The sequence below is a fragment of the Mustelus asterias genome, chromosome 7 (assembly GCF_964213995.1).
Source record: "Mustelus asterias chromosome 7, sMusAst1.hap1.1, whole genome shotgun sequence".
In the NCBI taxonomy this organism is placed as follows: Eukaryota; Metazoa; Chordata; class Chondrichthyes; order Carcharhiniformes; family Triakidae; genus Mustelus; species Mustelus asterias.
In genome coordinates, this window is record NC_135807.1 from 10,021,881 (window position 1) to 10,045,241 (window position 23,361).

Genomic DNA, 23,361 nt, shown 5'->3' on the forward strand with positions numbered 1-23,361 from the left:
TTGGAATGGGATGGATTCGTCCACAGCGTGCATCGCGGCCTTCGCGATGTCCGCTTTGATGTCATCGAAGGCCCGACAGGCCTCCTCCGCCAGGGGAAAAGAGGTCGATTTTAGGAGCGGACGGGCTTTATCTGCGTAACGGGGAACCCACTGGGCATAATAGGAGAAGAAGCCCAGGCATCTCCTCAGTGCTTTGAGGGTAGTAGGGAGGGGAAGCTGCATAAGGGGACGCATACGGGCTGGGTCGGGGCCAAGGACACCATTTTCTATCACGTACCCAAGGATGGCGAGGCGGCGTGTCCGGAAAACACACTTCGCCTCATTGTATGTGAGGTTCAGGAGAGTGGCCGTACGAAGGAATTTTTGTAGGTTGGCATCATGGTCCTGCAGGTCATGGCCGCAGATGGTGACGTTATCCAGATACGGGAAAGTGGCCCGTAGTCCGTGCTGGTCCACCATTTGATCCATGGCCCGTTGGAAGACTGAGACCCCATTGGTGACACCAAAGGGGACTCGGAGGAACTGGTAGAGGCGGCCATCCGCCTCAAAGGCAGTGTATGGGCGATCCTCCGAGCGGATAGGGAGCTGGTGGTAAGCCGATTTCAAATCGATCGTTGAGAAAACCCTATAGTGCGCGATGTGGTTGACTATGTCCGCGATACGGGGAAGAGGATATGCATCTAGTTGGGTATACCTGTTTATGGTCTGGCTGTAGTCAATCACCATGCGGTGTTTCTCCCCCGATTTAACTACGACCACTTGCGCCCTCCAGGGGCTGGTGCTGGCCTGGATAATCCCTTCCTGGAGCAAACGTTGTACCTCGGACCGAATGAAGGCCCGGTCATCCGCACTATAGCGCCTACTCTTGGTGGCTATAGGCCTACAATCCGGGGTGAGGTTATCAAATAACGGGGGGGGGGTGATCTTGAGGGTCGAGAGACTGCAGGTGGTGCGCGAGGGGCGCTGCCGTGACGGCGCCTTGCAGACGGAGAGCGGGGGATAAGGGCCATCATACTGCAGGATGACGCTTCTATGATGGCTGAGGAAATCTAACCCCAGCAGTACAGCTGCGCAGAGTCGCGGCAGCACGAGGAGCCGAAAACGCTCGTAGACTGTGCCCTGTACTGTCAGCGTCACCAAGCAGCACCCGAGGACCTCCACTGAGTGAGAATTCGAGGCCATGGAGATGGTCTGGCTCCAGGGTCGCACGGGAAGGGCATATTGACGCACTGTGCGAGGGTGTATAAAACTTTCCGTGCTCCCACAGTCAAACAGGCAGTTTTCTGCATAACCATTTACCTTGATCTCCATTATGGACTTGGAGAGTTGATGTGGCTGCGACTGGTCCAGGCAAATCGATGCCACTGTTGAATTAAAGAAGAATCCATCTTCGTCGCCGTCTGATGACGTCACGGTTGAAGCTTCCTGCTCAGCTTGCCTTGATGCCAGTCTCAAAGATGGCGACTCCCGCACTTCCGGTGACCGCATCAAAGATGGCGATTCCCGCACTTCCGGTGACCGCATCCAAGATGGCGATTCGCGCGCAGCCGCCGCCTGCATCAAAGATGGCCGCGCCCTCGGAGCACACATGGCTCCACGAGTCTTCAGAAGCGGCTTTGCTCTGCAGACTTTAACAAAGTGGCCTAGCTTACCGCATCCGGAGCAAATCGCGTCCTTTGCCGGGCAGTGACGCCGAGGGTGCTTAGGGAGGCCACAAAAGTAACATTTGGGCCCTGCTGGAGCAGCCGTCGCAGTGGAGCCGTCGGTGGAACGGGATCCAAGGTAAGACCCGAGATTATGGGAGGCTGCTTCTAACGTTTCAGCCATCGTGGCCGTTTTCCGGAGGTCTAGGTCATCTTGTTCCAGCAGACGCTGCTGGATGTATGTAGACTCAATGCCCGCAACGTAGGCGTCGCGGATCAGATCCTCCGTGTTCTGAGCTGCTGAAACAGCCTTACAGTCGCATGCTCGGGCGAGGACTCGCAGGGCACGCAGAAATTGGGCGCACGATTCTCCTGGCTGCTGTTTGCGGGTAGTTAGGAGGTGTCTGGCGTAAACCACGTTAGGGCTCTTTCGGAACTGCCCTTTTAGGAGTTCGATAGCGTCCGCGTAAGTAGCAGCGTCCCGGAAGATTCCATAGACAGTTTCGCTTACCCGGGCGCGGAGCACGTGGAGTTTAGCAGCGTCGGTGTCGATGGCCGTAGCGGTGTCGACGAATGCTTCGAAGCAGTCCAACCAATGATCAAATTTATCAGAGGCTCCAACCTCTTGAGGGTCTAATGCTAACTTGTCGGGTTTTAGAAACTGCTCCATACTAGTAACTGTTGTGAATAAAATTGATGCGCTATCAATAAGGCGAAAGACTACCGATATGCCAATATAAGTGTAGGCTTTTATTCACAACAGAATCAGGAGCAGATCCCAACAATTAACAGACCTGGACTGAACAAGGGGGAGGAGACAGCCACCTTTATACTAGGTGCTGAGGGGAGGAACCAAACTGGAAGGGGATGTGTCCAGGTATGACAAACACACACAACGGTGGTCCATATAGGACAAAGGCACAACTGAGGTCCACCACATCTAGTTGGTCCCAATCCCTCTGCAAGCTTTGAAAACCTTCCTCACTGTCCACTACACCTCCAATCTTTGTATCATCAGCAAACTTGCTGATCCAATTTACCACATTATCATCCAGATCATTGATATAGATGACAAACAACAATGGACCCAACACCGATCCCTGCGGCACACCACTAGTCACAGGCCTCCACTCAGAGAAGCAATCCTCCACAACCACTCTCTGGCTTCTTCCATTGAGCCAGTGTCTAATCCAATTTACTACCTCCCCATGTATACCTAGCGACTGAACCTTCCTAACTAACCTCCCATGAGGGACCTTGTCAAAGGCCTTGCTGAAATCCGGGTAGACAACATTCACCGCCTTCCCTTTATCCACTTTCCTGGTAACCTCCTCGAAAAACTCTAATAGATTGGTCAAACATGACCTACCACGCACAAAGCCATGTTGACTCTCCCTAATAAGTCCCTGTCTATCCAAATATTTGTAGATCCTATCCCTTATCACACCTTCCAATAACTTGCCCACCACCGACGTCAAACTTACTGGCCTATAATTTCCCGGATTTCTTTTGGAACCTTTTTTAAACAACGGAACAACATGAGCCACCCTCCAATCATCCGGCACCTCCCCCGTGAATACTGACATTTTAAGTATGTCTGCCAGGGCCCCTGCAAGTTCAACACTAGCTTCCCTCAAGGTCCGTGGGAATACCCTGTCCGGTCCTGGGGATTTATCCACTCTGATTTGCCTCAAGACAGTGAGCACCTCCTCCCCTTTAATCTGTAAAGGTTCCATGACCTCCCTACCTGTTTGCCCTATTTCCGGAGATTCCATGCCCGTTTCCTCAGTAAATACGGATGCAAAAAAACCATTTAGTATCTCCCCCATCTCTTTTGGTTCCATACACAGTCTACCACTCTTGTCTTCAAGAGGACCAATTTTATCCCTCACTATCCTTTTGCTCCTAACATACCTATAGAAGCTCTTTGGATTTTCCTTCACTCTGTCTGCCAAAGCCACCTCATGTCTTCTTTTAGCCCTCCTGATTTCCCTCTTAAGTAGCTTCTTGCACTTTTTATACTCCTCATGGCCCTATAACCATTAAACCATTGTTGATTGTCATTAAAAAATCCAAGGTTCATTAATGCCTTTTGGGGATGGAAATCTGCAGTCCTTGCCTGGTCTGACCCACAGGAGACTCAATGTGGTTGACTCTTAAGTGCCCTCTGAAATGTTCAGTTCTAAGGCAATTAGGGATCGACAACATATGATGGCTTTGTCAGCGACACTTACATCCTATGCAAAAAGGAAGATAAAAGTGCTATGTAAAGGGGACCACAGCATGAAAGGCAAAACAGATATGAAGCCCTTGGAAAAGGGTGCGGAGGAGATTCCCTGGAACGCTCCCAAGGATGTGGGCTTTCAGTTACATGGTGAGACTAGACAGGAATTGGTCCCCTAAAAGCGATGGTGCTATGTTATTGCTGTAAAGAGTCCTCCATGAACTGAGCTTGGGCTATTTCAATCATTTTTGAGTTTGCACACACACATAGCACAAAAGGATCCATCATCTGGGGGGTGAATTGATAAGTACATTGAGAAGCTCTCAGAATGATCCCAATCCAAAATGGGGATGTTAAAAACAATAAGTGCTCTTCTGAGCTAGCAATTAGACCAGGCAACATTTCTTTGTGGGCTATTGAGTGGTGTAAATTGTAAGTACAATCATAAAGTTGCTTTGTCTTACAATTTCACTGCAGGCTGAGGAAATCCTCCCCTATTGTTGAAAAAGCCTTCTGTCTAACTAATGCTGTACATGACGCAAAGATGTTACCTGCTGTCACTGAACGTGGGAAAAAATGTATAGAAAGGATTTATTCCACAATACTACTATCTCTTACCTTGATGACTATACAAAACATTAGCTTTCATGTTGATAGAATCATACAGTGTAGAAGATGGCCTTTTGGCCCATCAAGTCTATTCGGCACTTTGATGGACCTATCCAATTGATCTCACTCCCCATGTTCTTTCCCCATAGTCCTGCACATTTATTCAATAAGGTATCAAGTAGATTAGGATAAAATTCCAAATCTAACTCCTTAAAATTGTGAGAAACGTATAAAAACGTATAAAAGCTGCAAAATTCATCAAACTACATTTATAACAGATAAGCAAAAACAATGCACTGGCTGATCAGTGAAATTCTCTCGGTATTGCAGATATTTTCTATAAGAATTCATAGTTAAGGGAATGTTTTATGAATGGTTTGCTCTACATAAAGCTTAATGTGGAGCAAGACGAACCACAGAAGCTGGGATCATGTTGCAGGTTGTGTAAATTCAGCTGGTGCAGCCGTCTTGGCTGGAGGGTCTTTTACAAATGTTGTTACATCAACAAAAGCAAGATCACTGGGATGCAACTTTATTGTGCTACGCTCCACAGACGCTGGCATAAGCATTTTGCAAAACAAAGATGGAAGACATCGGTAAAGGGATTAAAATCATGCTGTCTAGGGCACTTCTTAAACCTATACACGCAAATATGATGACCTAGTTGTACAGAAGGGGTATCAATGTTACAAACACATGCAAGGCAAAGCAGATGTGAAGTCCTTAGAAAAGGGTGCAGAGGAGGTTCTCTGGAACGCTCCCAAAGATGCGGACTTTCAGATACATGGTGACACTAGACAGGAATTGGCCCCCTAGGAGCAAAGAACTTTGAAGGGGCATTAAATAGAGGTGTCAAAATCATGGATATTTTTGATAGAATAAAGATGAAGGAACAGGTTCAAGTGGCAGAAGAATTGGTAACCAGAGGACTTAAGGTGATTATTAAAAGAGCTTTTTTAAAAAATTCATTTGTGGGACATGGGTGTCACTGGCTGGCCAGCATTTATTGCCCATCCCTAGTTGCCCTTGAGAAGGTGGTGGTGAGCTACCTTCTTGAATCGCTGCAGTCCACGTGCTGTGGGTTGACCCACAATGCCGTTAGGGAAGGAATTCCAGGATTTTGACCCAGCGACTGCGAAGGAACGGCGATATATTTCCAAGTCAGGATGGTGAGTAGCCTGGAGGGGAACTTGCAGGTGGTGGTGCTCCCAAGTGTCTGCTGCCCTTGTCCTTCTAGATGAAAGTGGTTGTAGGTTTGGAAGGTATTGTCTAAGGATCTTTGGTGAATTGCTGCAGTGCATCTTGTAGATAATAGAGGAACTAGAGGAATGAAGATGTTTTTTTTTTAAATGCAGTTGGTTGCTGTGATCTGGAATCATTGTCAGAAAGGAAGGTGGAAGCAGATTGAATAATTACTTTCAAAAGGGAATTAAATAGTGGAACATTTAATTAAAGTGGAACATTTTGCAGGGCTCTGGGGAAAGAGCATGGGATTGGGGCAAATTGGATTGCTCTTCCAAAGAGCTGGCATGGACACAATGGGCCGAATGACAACCTCCTGTGCTGTGAGAGTCTATGAAAACCTGACTCTGGTCAATATCTCACAGGATTCTGACTAGACTGTGCCCTGTACTCTGGTTCAAACAGAATTGTGATGTGGAGGAGAAACTCAGCCAGTTAATCTGCTCAGGGCCAGGAAGTTAGTACTCTTAACATGGCATAGTCAAAATTCCGGTGGATAGTGTAGACGAAAAGAAAAGAAATAGTCTTGAAAATTGCATTCAGCATAATTACAGTAGTTACTCAACACAAGCTCAAACTATTCAACATCATATGGGGACGAAGAAAATTCGTAATCCTCGCTTTCCCCTGCGCCCTCTTTCTCCACCTCATCTGCAGCCCGTGATGTGTCAGGACTTAACCAGCTGGTTAAGCTGGGAGAGAGCGGGTAAATGGAGTTGAAATCAACCATGATTGAATGGTGGAGTGGACTCGATGGGCCGAATGGCCTTACTTCCGCTCCTATGTCTTATGGTCTTATGATTGTGTTGAAAATAAAAACATTGTTTAATTTTTTAAGAAGGCAGATAAAATCTGCAAATACTTTTTGTTTTAATTATTCACGATTGTTTCAATTGAGTGAATTCTCCTTATTCAGAAAAAAAAGAACACTTTTAAAATTATGACCAAAAGCATCAGGGCATCTCGTGGCTTGCACCTTTAGTTAGACTTATTCTCTCAAATATTTTTTGCACCTTAACTTGCTGGAGGTGTGAGCTGATAATGGTACAATGAGGACTATGGGGCACCTGGGAGCTTAGTGAACAAAGGGACCAGCAGACTACATCCCCTGAATCAATGAGATTTAAGGATTGAGAAAGAAAGTAATGACATAAGTTTAAAATTTTAAAGTTTATTTACTAGTGTCACAAGTAAGCTTATATTAACATTGCAGTGAAGTTACTGTGAAAATCCCCTCGTCGCCACACTCCGGTGCTTGTTCAGGGACACTGAGGGAGAATTTAGCACAGCCAATGCACCTAACCAGCACGTCTTTCTGATTATGAGAAGAAACCGGAGCACCAATGCAGACACGGGGAGAACGTGCAGACTCCGCACAGACAGTGACCCAAGCCGGGACTCGAACCCAGGTCCCTAGCGCTGTGAGGCAGCAGTGCTCGTCACTGTGCCGCCCCAAGAAAGGAAATCGGGTGAATTGGAATCAGATCAAGTAGCGAAAGAGAAATAACGAGAGGGGCAGAAAGATTGGATTAAGAGAGAGAAGAAAAGTAAGCTTATTTTTAATTGCAGTCTGTAAGAACAATTTACTACCTGTGAGAAAGACACTGCACAGTTTTGGTTGTTTGCTTTATGAGGCAGAAGGTAATTAGGAACAAAGAACAAAGAAAGTTACAGCACAGGAACAGGCCCTTCGGCCCTCCAAGCCTGCACCGAACATGCTGCCCGTCTGAATGAAAACCCCCTACCCTGCCAGGAACCATATCCCTCTATTCCCATCCTATTCATGTATTTGTCCAGATGCCCCTTAAAAGTCACTATCGTATCTGCTTCCACTAACTCCCACGGCAGTGCGTTCCAGGCACCCACCACCCTCTGTGTAAAAAAACTTGCTTCGTACATCTCCTTTAAACAAGAACAAAGAACAAAGAACAAAGAACAATACAGCACAGGAACAGGCCCTTCGGCCCTCCAAGCCCGCGCCGCTCCCCAGTCCAGGATTGAATCCTGAATCCAGGATCCCCACCCAATTTTCCAGCCTATCTACATACCAATATCCTATCCATCGAGCTGTCCCTCACAGCTACGATGCTTTGTTCATTACAACCTATTAACTTACCCCCACCCCCCCATTCCAGACCATGTGATCTCCAGGGAGAGGCGAAAACCCAGAGTGAAAAACCCCAGGGCCAATATGGGGAAAAAAAAATCTGGGAAATTCCTCTCCGACCCCCTGAGGCGATCGAAACGAGTCCAGGAGATCACAATGGCCCCGATCGGAAAATGCTTCCCAACCCTAGTCATTTCCACTTCCACGAACACCATATGAATCCCCTGCCCCCGAGACAGGTTCCCAACTATCCGCAGTATCACTCTGTACTGGCACCAGCAAGATGATCGTAGAATGAAGCCTTGAAACGAGAAACCAGGAACAATTAGCCCGCGCCGCTCCCTGGTCCAAACTAGATCACTCTTTTGTATCCCTCCATTCCCACTCCGTTCATATAGCTGTCTAGATAAGTCTTAAACGTTCCCAGTGTGTCCGCCTCCACCACCTTGCCCGGCAACACATTCCAGGCCCCCACGACCCTCTGTGTGAAATATGTCCTTCTGATATCTGTGTTAAACCTCCCCCCCTTCACCTTGAACCTATGACCCCTCGTGAACGTCACGACCGACCCGGGGAAAAGCTTCCCACCGTTCACCCTATCTATGCCTTTCATAATTTTATACACCTCTATTAAGTCTCCCCTCATCCTCCGTCTTTCCAAGGAGAACAACCCCAGTTTCCCCAATCTCTCCTCATAACCAAGCCCCTCCATACCAGGCAACATCCTGGTAAACCTCCTCTGTACTCTCTCCAAAGCCTCCACGTCCTTCTGGTAGTGTGGCGACCAGAACTGGACGCAGTATTCCAAATGCGGCCGAACCAACGTTCTATACATCTGCAACATCAGACCCCAACTTTTATACTCTATGCCCCGTCCTATAAAGGCAAGCATGCCATATGCCTTCTTCACCACCTTCTCCACCTGTGACGTCACCTTCAAAGATCTGTGGACTTGCACACCCAGGTCCCTCTGCGTCTCTACACCCTTTATGGTTCTTCCATTTATCGTGTAGCTCCTCCCTACATTATTCCCACCAAAATGCATCACTTCGCATTTATCAGGATTGAACTCCATCTGCCATTTCCTTGCCCAAATTTCCAGCCTATCTATATCCTTCTGTAGCCTCTGACAATGTTCCTCACTATCTGCAAGTCCTGCCAGTTTTGTGTCGTCCGCAAACTTACTGATCACCCCAGTTACTCCTTCTTCCAGATCATTTATATAAATCACAAACAGCAGAGGTCCCAATACAGAGCCCTGCGGTACACCACTAGTCACAGGCCTCCAGCCGGAAAAAGACCCTTCCACTACCACCCTCTGTCTTCTATGACCAAGCCAATTCTCCACCCATCTAGCCACCTCCCCCTTTATCCCATGGGATCCAACCTTTTTCACTAGCCTACCATGAGGGACTTTGTCAAACGCTTTACTAAAGTCCATATAGACAACATCCACGGCCCTTCCTTCGTCAACCATTTTGGTCACTTCTTCAAAAAACACCACCAGGTTCGTGAGGCATGACCTCCCTCTCACAAAACCATGTTGACTATCGTTAATGAGTTTGCACCTTAAACCTATGCCCCCGAGTAATTGACTCTTTCACCCTGGGAAAATTGTTAATTAAGATGCAAATGCAGCAATTTCTTGAAGGTCACGGGGAGTTGGAGGATGAAGTGCTGTTCTCGTGAGGCTAATGGCGAAACATCAGAATTCATTCAGCAACTTGTGGTGATTTGCAGTTCACGGGGTTTCTCTTCCTTGCTGCGAGTTACTGGACAGTTTACACGTTATTCACGACGAGCGCCGTTAAACCCCTCACCGTTACTTTGGCAGCAAGTTCCGGCCAATTGAAAAAAACGTTCTTTTGGAGTGACGCTGGATTAATTTCTGTCTCATACATAACAAGTCCATTTTCAGAATTAGAAAATACTTTATCTGTTTTAAATTAAGAAAGATGACTTGGCAAAGATAACTTCTGCTTAAGAGATCAGGAATGTGTTTTGAAAGAATGTAGTAACTGAGACGTATTGAATTTCCCTGTATGTTCAACTGTTGCTAAGTGACCCCTTTGTTAGATTACAATACTTAGATTGATACAATGGAAACTTTTTAACATCTGTATGGAACAAGTAAACCTCTGGATGTATGTTGTCCTTGTACAAATAGTTAAATGGAGCCACACATTGTCTCTCTCTGCCTTGATTTATTGTCATTTTGGATGTAGTTCTCGAAGAATTGAAGCTGGTATGCACTATTACTCATGCTGCTCATGCTTTCTCTACCTTTGCAACCTGTGACTGGACCCCAATGTTGAATATTTGAATGATCAGTGCATGTAACAGGCTGCTTCCAGGTCAGGGTTGGAATTTTATTCGCTTGACTTTCTCGCCAAGTAGCTCACAAGTAACGAGCTTGCACATCACTTTCAGCTGCTTGAAACCTTGTTTTTGAATAACAACCAAAACCCCAAATCAACTTTTGAAGGGAAAATGTGGGGCCAAGTACAGTATTACATTAATAAAGTCCAGAGAATAAATACAATGACATTAAGTCATCCACAAATGCTTTTTTAATTTTAATCGTAAATCCAGTACTTTGAAAAGGAATTATATCCGTACGACTCTCCACCTCATTCTAAATGCCGTAAAGTTCATAAGGTGGATAAAAGTGCGAAACGCTATTCAGCCTGTCATGATTCAACCATCTGGAACAAACCACCACATTCCTACATTGTAGCACCCAGCGAATTCTTAACCAATTCTAAAAATTCATTCACCATATTGGGCACTCTGTGTAGAACCTTTCGACATCTGTCTTCAGTTTGTCTTTCACTCTTTTGTGCTTTTTGGGGACGAAGTAGAAAGGGTCGAGAGCTTCAAGTTTTTAGATGTCCAGATCACCAACAACCTGTCCTGGTCCCCCCATACCAACACTATAGTTAAGAAAGCCCACCAATGCCTACTTTCTCAGAAGACTAAGGAAATTTGGCATGTCAGCTACGACTTTCACCAACTTTTACAGATGCACCATAGAAAGCATTCTTTCTGGTTGTATCACAGCTTGGTATGGCTCCTGCTCTGCCCAAGACTGCAAGAAACTACAAAAGGTCGTGAATGTGGCCCAATCCATCACGCAAACCAGCTTCCCATCCATTGACAAGGAAGTGACAAAGATGATTGATGAGGGTAGGGCAGTGGATGTTGTCTACATGGGACTTCAGTAAGGCCTTTGACAAGGTCCCTCATGGCAGACTGGTGCAGAAGGTGAAGTCGCATGGGGTCAGAGGTGAGCTGGCAAGGTGGATACAAAACTGGCTCGGTCAAAGAAGGCAGAGGGTAGCAGTGGAAGGGTGCGTTTCTGAATGGAGGGCTATGACAAGTGGTGTTCCTCAGGGATCAGTGCTGGGACCTTTGCTGTTTGTAATATATATAAATGATTTGGAGGAAAATGTAACAGGATTGATTAGCAAGTTTGCAGACGACACAAAGGTTGGTGGGTTTGCGGATAGCGATGAGGACCATCAGAGGATACAGCAGGATATAGATCAGTTGGAGACTTGGGCGAAGAGATGGCAGATGGAGTTTAATCCGGACAAATGTGAGGTAATGCATTTTGGAAGGTCTAATACAGATAGGAAATATACAGTAAATGGCAGAACCCTTAAGAGTATTGATAGGCAAAGGGATCTGGGTGTACAGGTACACAGGTCACTGAAAGTGGCAATGCAGGTGGAGAAGGCAGTCAAGAAGGCATACGGCATGCTTGCCTTCATCGACCGGGGCATTGAGTTTAAAAATTGGCAAGTCATGTTGCAGCTTTATAGAACCTTAGTTAGGCCGCACTTGGGATATAGTATTCAATTCTGGTCGCAACACTACCAGAAGGATGTGGAGGCTTTGGAGAGGGTGCAGAAAAGATTTACCCAGGATGTTGCCTGGTATGGAGGGCATTAGCTATGAGGAGAGGTTGGAGAAACTTGTTTTGTTCTCACTGGAGCGACGGAGGTTGAGAGGAGACCTGATAGAAGTCTACAAGATTATGAGAGGCATGGACAGAGTGGATAGTCAGAAACTTTTTCCCAGCGTGGAAGAGTCAATTACTAGGGGGCACAGGTTTAAGTTGCGAGGGGCAAGGTTTAAAGGAGATGTACGAGGCAGATGTTTTACACAGAGAGTAGTGGGTACCTGGAACTCGTTGCCGGGGGAGGTAGTGGAAGCGGATACGGTAGTGACTTTTAAGGGGCGTCTTGACAAGTACGTGAATAGGATGGGAATAGAGGGATATGGTCCCCGGAAGGGTAGGGGGTTTTAGTGAAGTCGGTGCAGGCTTGGAGGGCCGAAGGGCCTGTTCCTGTGCTGTAATTTTCTTTGTTCTTTGTTCTTAATAGTAGGGCGTTGGGGAGTGTTAGTTAGGAACACATGATTCCTATAACTAAGGACAAAGAGATCTAGGGACTCTGTCTACATTGCCCGCTGCCTCGGCAACGCAGCCAGCATAATTAAGGACCCTACGCACCCCGGACATTCTCTCTTCCACCTTCTTCCATCGGAAAAAAGATACAAAAGTCTGAGGTCACGTATCAACCGACTCGAGAACAGCTTCTGCCCTGCTGCTGTCAGACGTTTGAATGGACCTACCTCGCATTAAGTTGATCTTTCTCGACACCGGAGCTATGACTGTAACATTACATTCTGCACTCACGTGTTTCCTTCTCTATGAACGGTATGCTCTGTCTGTATAGCGTGCAAGAAACAATATATTCACTGTATACTAATACATGTGACAAAGAACAAAGAAAGAAATAAAATACAGCCCAGGAACAAGCCCTTCGGCCCTCCAAGCCTGCACTGACCATGCTGCCCAACTTAACTAAAATCCCCTACCCTTCCGGGGACCGTATCCCTCCATTCCCATCCTATTCATGTATTTGTCAAGACGCCCCTTAAAAGTCACTATCGTATCTGCTTCCACTACCTCCCCCAGCAGCAAGTTCCAGGCACCCATCACCCTCTGTGTAAAAAAAAAACCTGCCTCATACATCTCCTAAATAATAAACAATAATAAATCAAATCAAATAGTTCTACTATCCTGGTTTAATTCGTTGCAGTGTTCCAGGTTACTGCGCTTTTTCTGAAACTACAAATGTGGGCCACTACCATCCGCACCCCCCCCCACCCCCCAATCTTCGGTTGCCTATTTCTGAGATTGAAAACCCATCATTTCCCAGTCTGTCCTTTTATCTCACAATTAGTTTTTTTTTATTTTCCTCGAAACATTACTGTCTCGGTGGGCCAGAAAGCGATGCAATAATGGAGATTAAAAAAAGAAAGTGCTCGGTCAGGCAACATTGGTCAGGCCACACCTGGAGTATTGTGCACAGTTTTGGTCCCCTTATTTGAGGAAAGATGCAGTGACATTGGAGGCAGTTCAGAGGAAGCTCAGTGGATTGATTCCAGAGATGAGGGGTATGTTGTGTGAAGAGAGATTGAACAGTTTAAGCCTATACTTTCTGGAAGTTAGAAAAATGAGGGGAGATGTGGCACGGTGGTTAGCACTGTTGCCTCACAGCACCAGGGTTTGATCCCTGGCTTGGGTCACTGTCTGTGTGGAGTTTGCACATTCTCCCTGTGTCTGTGTGGGTTTCCTCCGAGTGCTCCGGTTTCCTCCCACAGCCTGAAAAAACTTGCTGGTTAGGTGCTTTGACCCGAATAGGCGCCCGAGTGTGGCGACTAGGGGAATTTCACTGTTTAACTTCATTGTTAATGTAAGCCTTACTTGTGACTAATAAATAAACTTTAACTTTTTAAATTGAGGTATACAAGATGATAGAAGGTGTGGATAAAGTAGACGTGGAGCGGATGCTTCCTCTCCTGGGGCACTCTCGAACGCGAGGTCATAGTCTTAGGATAAGGGGTAGCAAATTTAAAACAGAGTTGAGGAGAAACTACTTCTCCCAAAGGGTTGTGAATCTGTGGAATTCGCTACCCCAAAGTGCGGTGGATGCTGGGACAGTGAGTAAATTTAAGGAGGAGCGAGACAGATTTTTAATTGGGAATGGGTTGAAGGGTTATGGGGAGAAAGCAGGAAAATGGGAATGAGGAGCATATCAGCCATGATCGAATGGCGGAGCGGACTCGATGGGTTGAATGGCCTAATTCTTATGCTCTATCTTATGAATTCTTATAGAACCCCTACAATGCAGAAGGAGGCCATTCGGCCCATCGAGTCTGCACCTACCACAATCCCACCCAGGCCCTATCCCCATAACCCCTGCATTTACCCTAGCTAGCCCCTGACACTAAGGGTTGATTTACCATGGCCAATCCTCCTAACCATCTCGTCTTTCAGACTGTGGGAGAAAACTGGAGCACCCGGAGGAAACCCACGCAGACACAGGGAGAACGTGCAAACTCCACACAGATAGTGACCCAAACCGGGAATCGAACCCGGGTTCCTGGCGCTGTGAGGCAGCAGTGCTAACCACTGAATTTATGGACATATTTGGAGTGAGAGAAAAATTTAGAGTTAACATTTCAGGGTTGAACCCTTCCTCAAAACTATCAGCGTGAATCGTCTCTATGGATGCTGCCTGACCTGCTGAGTTTTCCCAGCATCTTCTGTTTTTATTGCAAGTTTTCAGCATCTCTGGTACTTCAATTTTTTTTAAAATTACAGTAAAGATATTGCGTGACCAGAGTAAATTGCCTACATAAATATAGATGTATATAAAATGATCCTTTTAATGGAATGGGCACTTCACAGGAGAGTTATCAAAAAGATTGACACGGTGTCACACATTAGGACAGGCAACCAAAGGTTTGGTCAATGATTTGGGTTTTAAGGAGCATCTTAAAGGAGGAGAGAGAAGTAGCATGGTGGAGAGTAAGGGAATTCCAGAGTTTTAGCACCTCAGCAGCGGAAGTCATAAGCACCAGTGGTGGAATGATTGAATCAGAGGCCAGAATAGCAGGAGCGCAGTGTAGGGACGGAACAGATTACAGAGATGGCAGCATGGGGTGGAGATGTTTGAACTTGAGGATAATAATTTTCAGATTGAGATGTGACTGGACCAGGAGCCAGTGTAGCTAGCTCAACGAGCTAATTTTAACAAAAACAGAAAATGCTGGAAAATCTCAAAAGGTCTGACAGCATCTAGGGAGAGAGAATAGAGCCAACATTTCGAGTCTGGATGACCCTTTGTCAGAGCTGAAGACAAAGAAAATAGGATGAGATTTACTACTGTAAGGGTAAGGAAGGGGGAGCTGTAATTGACAGCGATGGCATAGACAAAAAAGACCATGGGAATGTAAATGATGATGATAAAGGCTAGGAATGGTGTTAATAGCATCCATTAAGAGATTGGAATGTGTAAATGGCTGAACAAAAGTGCAGAATGTTTAGGGACAACCTGAGGCATGTGGCAGATGGTCGTAGTGGGGTGGGGAAAGGAAAATACATAGAATGTGAGATTTTAGAAGTGGACAGATGAAATGATGGAAGAAATAAAAAATAAATATAAGAATATAAAGTAATAAAAATGGATTATAAGATAAAAAGAAACATAATAAAATAAATGGGAATGAAGTGGAGGTGGAGGAGAGTGTTTGTGCTCTAAATTTAACCATGGCTTCCATTAACTTGTTCTCTACTATTTTGGTGATATAAATCAGCCTTCCAGCTGCTGATATTTGTTACTCAGTGACTGGATATTTAAGTGCTGTGTTTATAATAATCTAGATTCCTTAGTTCACTCTTACCTACTGGTATGTAAAAACCACTCACTAATTACCAATGTCACTTGTGTCTCAGCCTGTGCACACTACACTTCATGAATGTCATTTGCCATTGTTCTACCCACTTGAGGGAAAATATCTGTTCCCCAAACTCCGATCTTATGCCTTTCAATCCTGTTTTACTCTGATATTGTTCTTTAGAGGCTGCTCACAGTTAAAATGTCCATGTTATGTAAATCCCCATGATAGCATCATGAATACAGAATGTGAACAGCACTATTCATTCATAATATCTTTGAAGGGAAATTCTGTACAAAATGCCTATTCCCAACATTCTTTCTGTCTGAAAACTCAGTGTGTTATTTGTCCCCGAGTTGAGCTTCTGATATCATATGCTCTACATCACAAAGACCATCTCCATAATATTGCCCGTTCAATATCCAGGCAAGACTTGTCACTGAAATCCTCCTTCATGGCTTTCTCACCCCAAATCTTCTTACTCCAATGCCCTCCTGAGTGGCATTTCAGCCTCTACCCTCTAATTCAGTTTGTTTTCTGTGCTGTTGCTTCTTGCTACCATCTTAAAAAGCAAACCTGTTGCTTGCTTGAGTCCACTTGGAAAATATCAAATATCTTTTCACAGGATGGCACGGTAGCCCAGTGGTTAGCACTGCCTCACCTGGCTTTGACTCACAGTTTGGGTCACTGTCTGTATGGAGTCTGCAAGTTCTCCCCGTGTCTGTGTGGGTTTCTTCCGGGTGCTCCGGTTTCCTCCCACAGTCCGAAAGACGTGCTGGTTAGGTGGATTGGCTATGCTAAATTCTCCCTCAGTGTACCCAAACAGGCATTGGAGTGTGGCGACGAGGGGATTTTCCACAGTAACTTCATTTCAGTGTTAATGTAAGTCTACTTGTGACATTTTAAGAAATAGACTAAAAAAATTCTTTGCTAATACCTACAGCCTTACGAAATGGCCAATTTTCAGACTGTTGTTTGTCTGGTTCTGTGAAAATCCTTTGGTTGCAGAGAACTATGTTTAATAGAATAATATTGCGTTATATCATTTAAATAAACATTCTATTTCACTAATGCATTGGCAGAAATGTGACATTCATTGTCTTTGTCCTGTATTCTCATCAGCAGTGATGGCGAGTCTGGCTCACAAAGTGTCTGTGACCAGCTTGTGTCTCCAATGGCATTGGCAGCCTGTACCAGGGTAGATTCATGTTTTGCACCATGGTTCGTGCCTTCGCTTGGCATCTCATTACAGTTTGCCCAAATTGAGCTTCATCTGTGCCATCACCTGGATCAGCTGGGCACAGGTACGTTACTGATAAAACAAATGTGCTAATTGATTGCTTGGAAGTTTTCAATTCTAATGTAAAGCTTTATCAATTTATTCAAAGGAAATCTGCCACAATGTATTGAAAGTCTGCAAAGGGATATAGATAGTCTAAGTGAGTGGGCGAGGGTCTGGCAGATGGAGTACAATGTTGGTAAATGTGAAGTCATCCATTTTGGTAGGAATAACAGCAAAATGGACTATTATTTAAATAGTACAAAATTGCAGCATGCTGCTGTGCAGAGGGACCTGGGTGTCCTTGTGCAAGAATCTCAAGGAGTTGGTTTGCAGGTGCAGCAGGTAATTAAGAAGGCAAATGGAATTTTGTCCTTCATTGCAAGAGGGATGGAGTTTAAAAACAGTGAGGTTATGTTGCAGCTGTATAAGGTGCTGGTGAGGCCACACCTGGAGTACTGTGTCTCCTTACTTGAGAAAGGATATACTGGCACTGGAGGGGGTGCAGAGGAGATTCACTAGGTTGATTCCGGAGTTGAGAGAGTTGGCTTATGAGGAGAGACTGAGTAGACTGGAGCTATGCTCATTGGAATTCAGAAGAATGGGGGGAGAATTTATAGAAACATATAAGATTATGAAGGGAATAGATAAGATAGAAGCAGGGAAGTTGTTTCCACTGGCAGGTGAAACTAGAACTAGGGGCAAAGCCTCAAAATAAGGGAAAGCAGATTTAGGACTGAGTTGAGGAGGAACTTCTTCACACAAGGGGTTGTGAATCTGTGGAATTCCCTGTCCAGTGAAGCAGTTGAGGCTACCTCATTGAATGTTTTTAAGGCAAGGATAGATAAATTAAGGGTTATGGTGAGTGGTGGGTAAGTGGAGCTGAGTCAAAGAGGTTTACAGCATGGAAACAAGCCCTTCAGCCCAACTTATCCATGCCGCCCTTTTTTTTTAAAACCCCTCAACTAATCCCAATTGCCCGCATTTGGACCATATCCCTCTATACCCATCATACCCATGTAACTCAATGCTTTTTAAAAGATAAATTTGTACCCGCCTCTACTACTACCTCTGGCAGCTTGTTCCAGACACTCGCCACTCTCTGTGTGAAAAAATTGCCCCTCTGGACACTTTTGTAATTCTCCCCTCTCACCTTAAACCTATGCCCTCTAGTTTTAGACTCCCTTACCTTTGGGAAAAGGTATTGACTATCTAGCTGATCTCTGCCCCTCATTATTTTATAGACCTCTATAAGATCAATCCTCAGCCCCCTGCGCTCCAGAGTAAAAAGTCCCAGTCTATCCAGCCTCTCCTTATAACTCAATCCATCAAGTCCTGGTAGCATCCTAGTAAATCTTTTCTGCACTCTTTCTAGTTTAATAATATCCTTTCTATAACAGGGTGACCAGAACTGTACACACTATTCCAAGTGTGGCCTTACCAATGTCTTGTACAACTTCAACAAGATGTTCCAACTCCTGTATTCAATGTTCTGACCGATGAAACCAAGCATGCCTAATGTCTTCTTCACCACTCTGTCCACCTGTGACTCCATTTTCAAGGAGCTATGAACATGTACCCCTCGATCTCTTTGTTCTGTAACTCTCCCCAACGCCCTACTGTTAACTGAGTGAGTCAACGAAAAGATGAGCCATGATCTTATTGAATGGCGGAGAGGCTCGAGGAGCCAGATGGCCTACTCCTGCTCCTAATTCTCATGTTCTTATTTAAATCTTGTTTTTGAAATATTGGAAGAAGAGCAAAATGTGCTTTCTTCAAGATGTATTGTTTTTTTATTCAGAGAACAGTATGAACCAAAACAATTGGCCTCTTGTCTGTAAAATGCCATGACCTGAAGTCATCTGAGAGAGATTTTCCTACTGTATTGTTTATTGAAGTTATGCTAGTTTTTGCTACTCTAAATAAGAGATCATGTTGAGTATTATATAAAAAGTCGTTTGTTCGTATGGAACTCGAGAATTGATGAAAAAAGGGACACTTTTGTCGAAGCTTTTCAACTTGCACTCATCAGAATAACTGGCAAGAACACCAGTACCCAAACAGTATAAATTGTTGTTCGCTTGACATTTAGTATTCTTGCTAATTGACCTGATGCGTGCAAGGTGAAAAGCTTTGACAATTGTGTCTTTTTTCAGCAATATATGTGTATTATATATTAAACGACTAAACTGATGCAAGGTATGCACAGCTTCATAATTAATTCAAATCGGAGGGTTTAGTGTTAATGTGTAGAAGCATTTAGGGCAAGTTACACAAGTACATGAGGGAGAATGGAACAGAAAGATATGCTTAAAAGATGAGATGATGCAGGCTCATATGGAGCGTAAACACCAGCATACACAGGTTGGGCTGAATGTGCTGTAAATTCTACTTAATTTAGAATATACCATTTAACTATTGCACTGTTTTGAATGGGAAATAAAGGAATCTATATCCTTCATTTGTTAATTTGGGCTTTCAAAATACACTAAATAGTTAAGAAGTGTGTCTGGAATTCATCTCTGTGTTGTTATAGTGGGAGTTCCCCTCTTTAATCTGAATATAATTTCAATGCCTCAGTATTTAGGCTTTTCAGATGTTCTAATTTTACTAGCTGGAGACCATTTGGCCCTTTGTGCCTATGCCAGCTGTCAAAGTGCGATCCAATTGCTCCCACTCTCCGAAATCTGTTTGTGGTGATTGTCCCTTTAAGGGCAATACGGCAGAAGAGGGTCACCTGGTTTGGGGGGCCAATTAGGATGGGATTCAGTAGTCACTCCAGGGGGTGGAACTCTTAGGCAGAAGACATCTTGGAGCCAATTGGAAGACATGTAGGGACCAGGGCCGGGGAGGGGGCTGCTGCTGCTGGTCTCTGTGCAGTTATTCCTTGTTAATAAATACCTTTTGTGTTCCAGATCAAGTCTGTCGTGTGCATCATTACACTATTTTACATTTAAAATCCATTCTGTTTTTAATGTTGAACTAACAGCCACATGGAATGGGATAAATAATGCCTTTGATTTCACCAAATTAATCCCCCCTATTGCACCTGGGAAGATAGTTTCACAACTATTTTCTTGAAATGGATGAAAATCAAATGGTTTTATTTCATCTTAAGAGTCGTAATTAAAAGTAATTTTTTTTTAAAGTTTATTTATTCGTCCCAAGTAGGCTTGCATTAACAGTACAGTGACGTTACTGTGAAAATCCCCTAGTTGCCACACTCCGGCGCCTGCTCGGTTACACTGAGGGAGAATTTATCATGGCCAATGCATCTAACCAGCACGTCTTTCAGAATGTGGGAGGAAACTGGAGCACCCGGAGGAAACCCACGCAGACACGGGGGGAACTAATGAGATGAGATTGTTCCATTCTAAATATGCATACATCCTGTCTCCAAGAATCCTCTCCAACAACTTCCCTACCACGGACGTCAAGCTCACTGGCCTATAATTACCTGGGTTATCCCTGCTACCCTTCTTAAATAACGGTACCACATTCGCTATCCTCCAGTCCTCAGGGACCTCACCTGTGTCCAATGAAGAGACAAAGATTTCCGTCAGAGGCCCAGCAATTTCATCTCTTGTCTCCCTGAGCAGTCTAGGATAGATGCCATCAGGCCCTGGGGATTTGTCAGTTTTAATGTTACCTAACAACATGCAGTCTCCACACATACCCAAACGGGGAATCGTCCCCGGCACTGTGAGGCAACAGTGCTAACCATTGTGTTGCCGTGCCGCTCCTAAATGTCTATTATAAATCAGTGAACGGTTTTAATTTTTGCTCCATTGCAATTAAAAAAAAACATCAGGAACATTGTTAATTGAGATTTTTATTTTTATGTCACAGCACATCCCAGCCGCCTCCAGGCATTCATCCCCGATAGAAAGTTACCAGCGGAGCAAGAATACATGATCATTTCTCTGAAAAGCCCAAACGTCTACTTGCGGCAATGGTCTGATGGCCCTGTTTGCCGAGAGCTCCAGTTCTCCGCCATTGGCGACTGCAAATTGCTGGAGTACCGCAATCTAACCATGTTGAGCATTTTAAAGCCCTTCATTTTTCAAGGACAGGTGGCCATCAGCAACAGCTCCATGGAGCAGCTAATGGACGGAAACGTGTTTGTTGATCCTGTGTTTATCAACGTGGGGCAGCATGCAATTCATTCACTGGACACGGCCGTTCGTGCTTGGAAACAGGTATGTTAAAACAAAAGATGTCGTTTGTAATACAAACAGAAAATGCTGGAAAAACTCAGTGGACCTGGCGGCATCTGTGGAGGAAGAAACAGAGTTAACGCTCTGGGCTCTGAGTTAACGCTCTGGGCTCTGAGTTAACGCTCTGGGCTCTGAGTTAACGCTCTGGGCTCTGAGTTAACGCTCTGGGCTCTGAGTTAACGCTCTGGGCTCTGAGTTAATGCTCTGGGCTCTGAGTTAACGCTCTGAGTTAATGTTCTGAGCCCACATGACTCTCCATCAGAGCTGAGGAGGGGGAGAAATGTGGCGGATTTTATATTGTGGAAGAGATGGAGTGAAATAGAAGATCAGGGATATTGTTTCTCCACAGATGTTGTCAGACCTGCTGAGTTTTTCTTGCATTTTCTGCCTTTATTTCCGTTTCCCCTCAGCATTTTACTTTGCCATTGTTTAAATCAAGTCAACTTTTTTAATTGGCAATTAGGAACTCTGGAATTAGAGTACGCAATCGCATGGCTAAGGAGTCTGACTTTGCTGTGAATTGTGAGGTAATCAAAAGATTGCAGGTGCAAGTAAATCAAGCCTGTTCTGTCATACAGTGAAAAACAGACTTGTATGTGACCTAACTCCAAACACCTGCCTTTGCCCCTTACTACCCTTGGATAACCAGTATCGCAGATTTAAGATTAGCATAAAATGCCATATTCAGCATTTTAATTCGGATGACAAAGGATTGTCCAATGTCTCATCAATCAAAATAAAATTAATCTTCAAAAAGTTCTTTTTTTAAGCAATAGCTCCAACGTTTCAATTACAAAAAAACAAAGGAAGCTTATCAATTACAAGCATAATATATTCCTCGATGCCATTGCACTCCAGTTCCTCTGGTGCTCATTAATTCTACAAGGCTTCACATATACACAGGAACATAGGACTTAGGAATAGGAGTAGTCCTTTGAGCCTGCTCCACTATTTAATAAGATCATGGGTGATCTGTTTGTGGTCTCAGATCCACTTTCCTGTCTGTCCCCCATAACCCTCGACTCCCTTGACTACCAAATTCAATGATCCAGCCCCCACTGCTTTCTGGGGAAGAGAATTCCACACACTAACGGCTCTTTGAGAGAAAACATTTCTCCTCATCCCTTTCTTCACTGATAGACATCGTATTCATAAACCAGGTTCTGGTCTCTCCCACAAATGGAAACGTTCACCCACTAAACACCCGATAAAGTCCCCTCAGGATCTTAAATGTTTCAATAAGACCACCTCTCATTCTTCTCAACTTCAGTGGGTATAGGCCCGACCTGTTCAGCATTTATTTGTAAGAGCGAAGGCTATGGGAGCAGAATTAGGCCTTTTGGCCCATCGAGTCTGCTCCGCCATTCAGTCATGGCTGATATATTTCGCAACCCTGCCTTTTCTCTGTAACCTTTGATCCCCTTACCAATCAAAAACCTACCTATCTCTGCCTTAAATACTACATTCTGCGCACTCTCCTTTCCTTCCCTATGAACGGTATGCTTTGTATAGCACTCGAGAAACAATACTTTTCACTGTATACTAATACATATGACAATAGTAAATCAATGACTTAGCCTCCACAGCCTTTTGTGTGGCAATGAATTCCATAGGTCACCACCCTCTGGCTGAAGAAATTCCTCCTCATCTCAGTTCTAAGGGGTTGTCCCTTTACTCTGAGGCTGTGCCCTCGGATCCTCGTCTCTCCTACTAATGGAAAGATAAGCCCCTCATCCCAGAAATGAGTCAAGTGAACCTTCTCTGCACTGCTTCTAACACAAATTATATATTTTTATGAATAAGGAGACCAAAACGACACACAATATTCTGAATGTCTTGCCTGTGCAGCAGCAGTAAAACTTGATGACTTTAATATTCTATTCCCCTTGTAATAAATGCTAACATTCCATCTGTTTTCCGAACCACTTGCTATACTTGCATACTAACATTTTGTGATTCATGTCGCCGGACACCCAGATCCCTCTGTACTACCGAGTTCTGCAATTTCTCTCCATTTGATGAGTGTACTGCTTTTCCATTCTTTCTGCCAAAGTGGACAAGTGCACCTTTTCCAACATTATACTCATCTGCCAAACCTTTTTTTGCCCACTCACTTAATCGGCCTACATCTCTTTGCAGACTCTATGCCTTCTTTTCCTACTTATCTTGGTGCCATCAACAAATTTGGCTCCCATACGTTCAATTCCATCATCCAAATCATTGACGTAGAGTGTAATTAGTTGAGGCCCCAGCACTGATCCCTGATGCATTCCACTTGTTACACTATA

At 44.7% G+C, this 23,361-nt stretch overlaps 1 protein-coding gene across 6 annotated transcripts in view; it reads left to right on the plus strand.

Moving 5' to 3' along the window:
* Positions 1-23,361, plus strand: part of vps13b (vacuolar protein sorting 13 homolog B) — a 993,302-nt gene that overhangs the window by 868,334 nt on the left and 101,607 nt on the right. For 5 of the 6 annotated variants that reach the window (XM_078215655.1, XM_078215652.1, XM_078215657.1 and 2 more), the window contains 2 exons: positions 16,700-16,881; positions 20,706-21,055. In XM_078215655.1, the coding sequence (XP_078071781.1) occupies positions 16,700-16,881; positions 20,706-21,055 (532 nt within the window). The remainder of the gene's footprint in view (positions 1-16,699; positions 16,882-20,705; positions 21,056-23,361) is intronic. The other variant, XM_078215654.1, reaches the window with a different exon arrangement.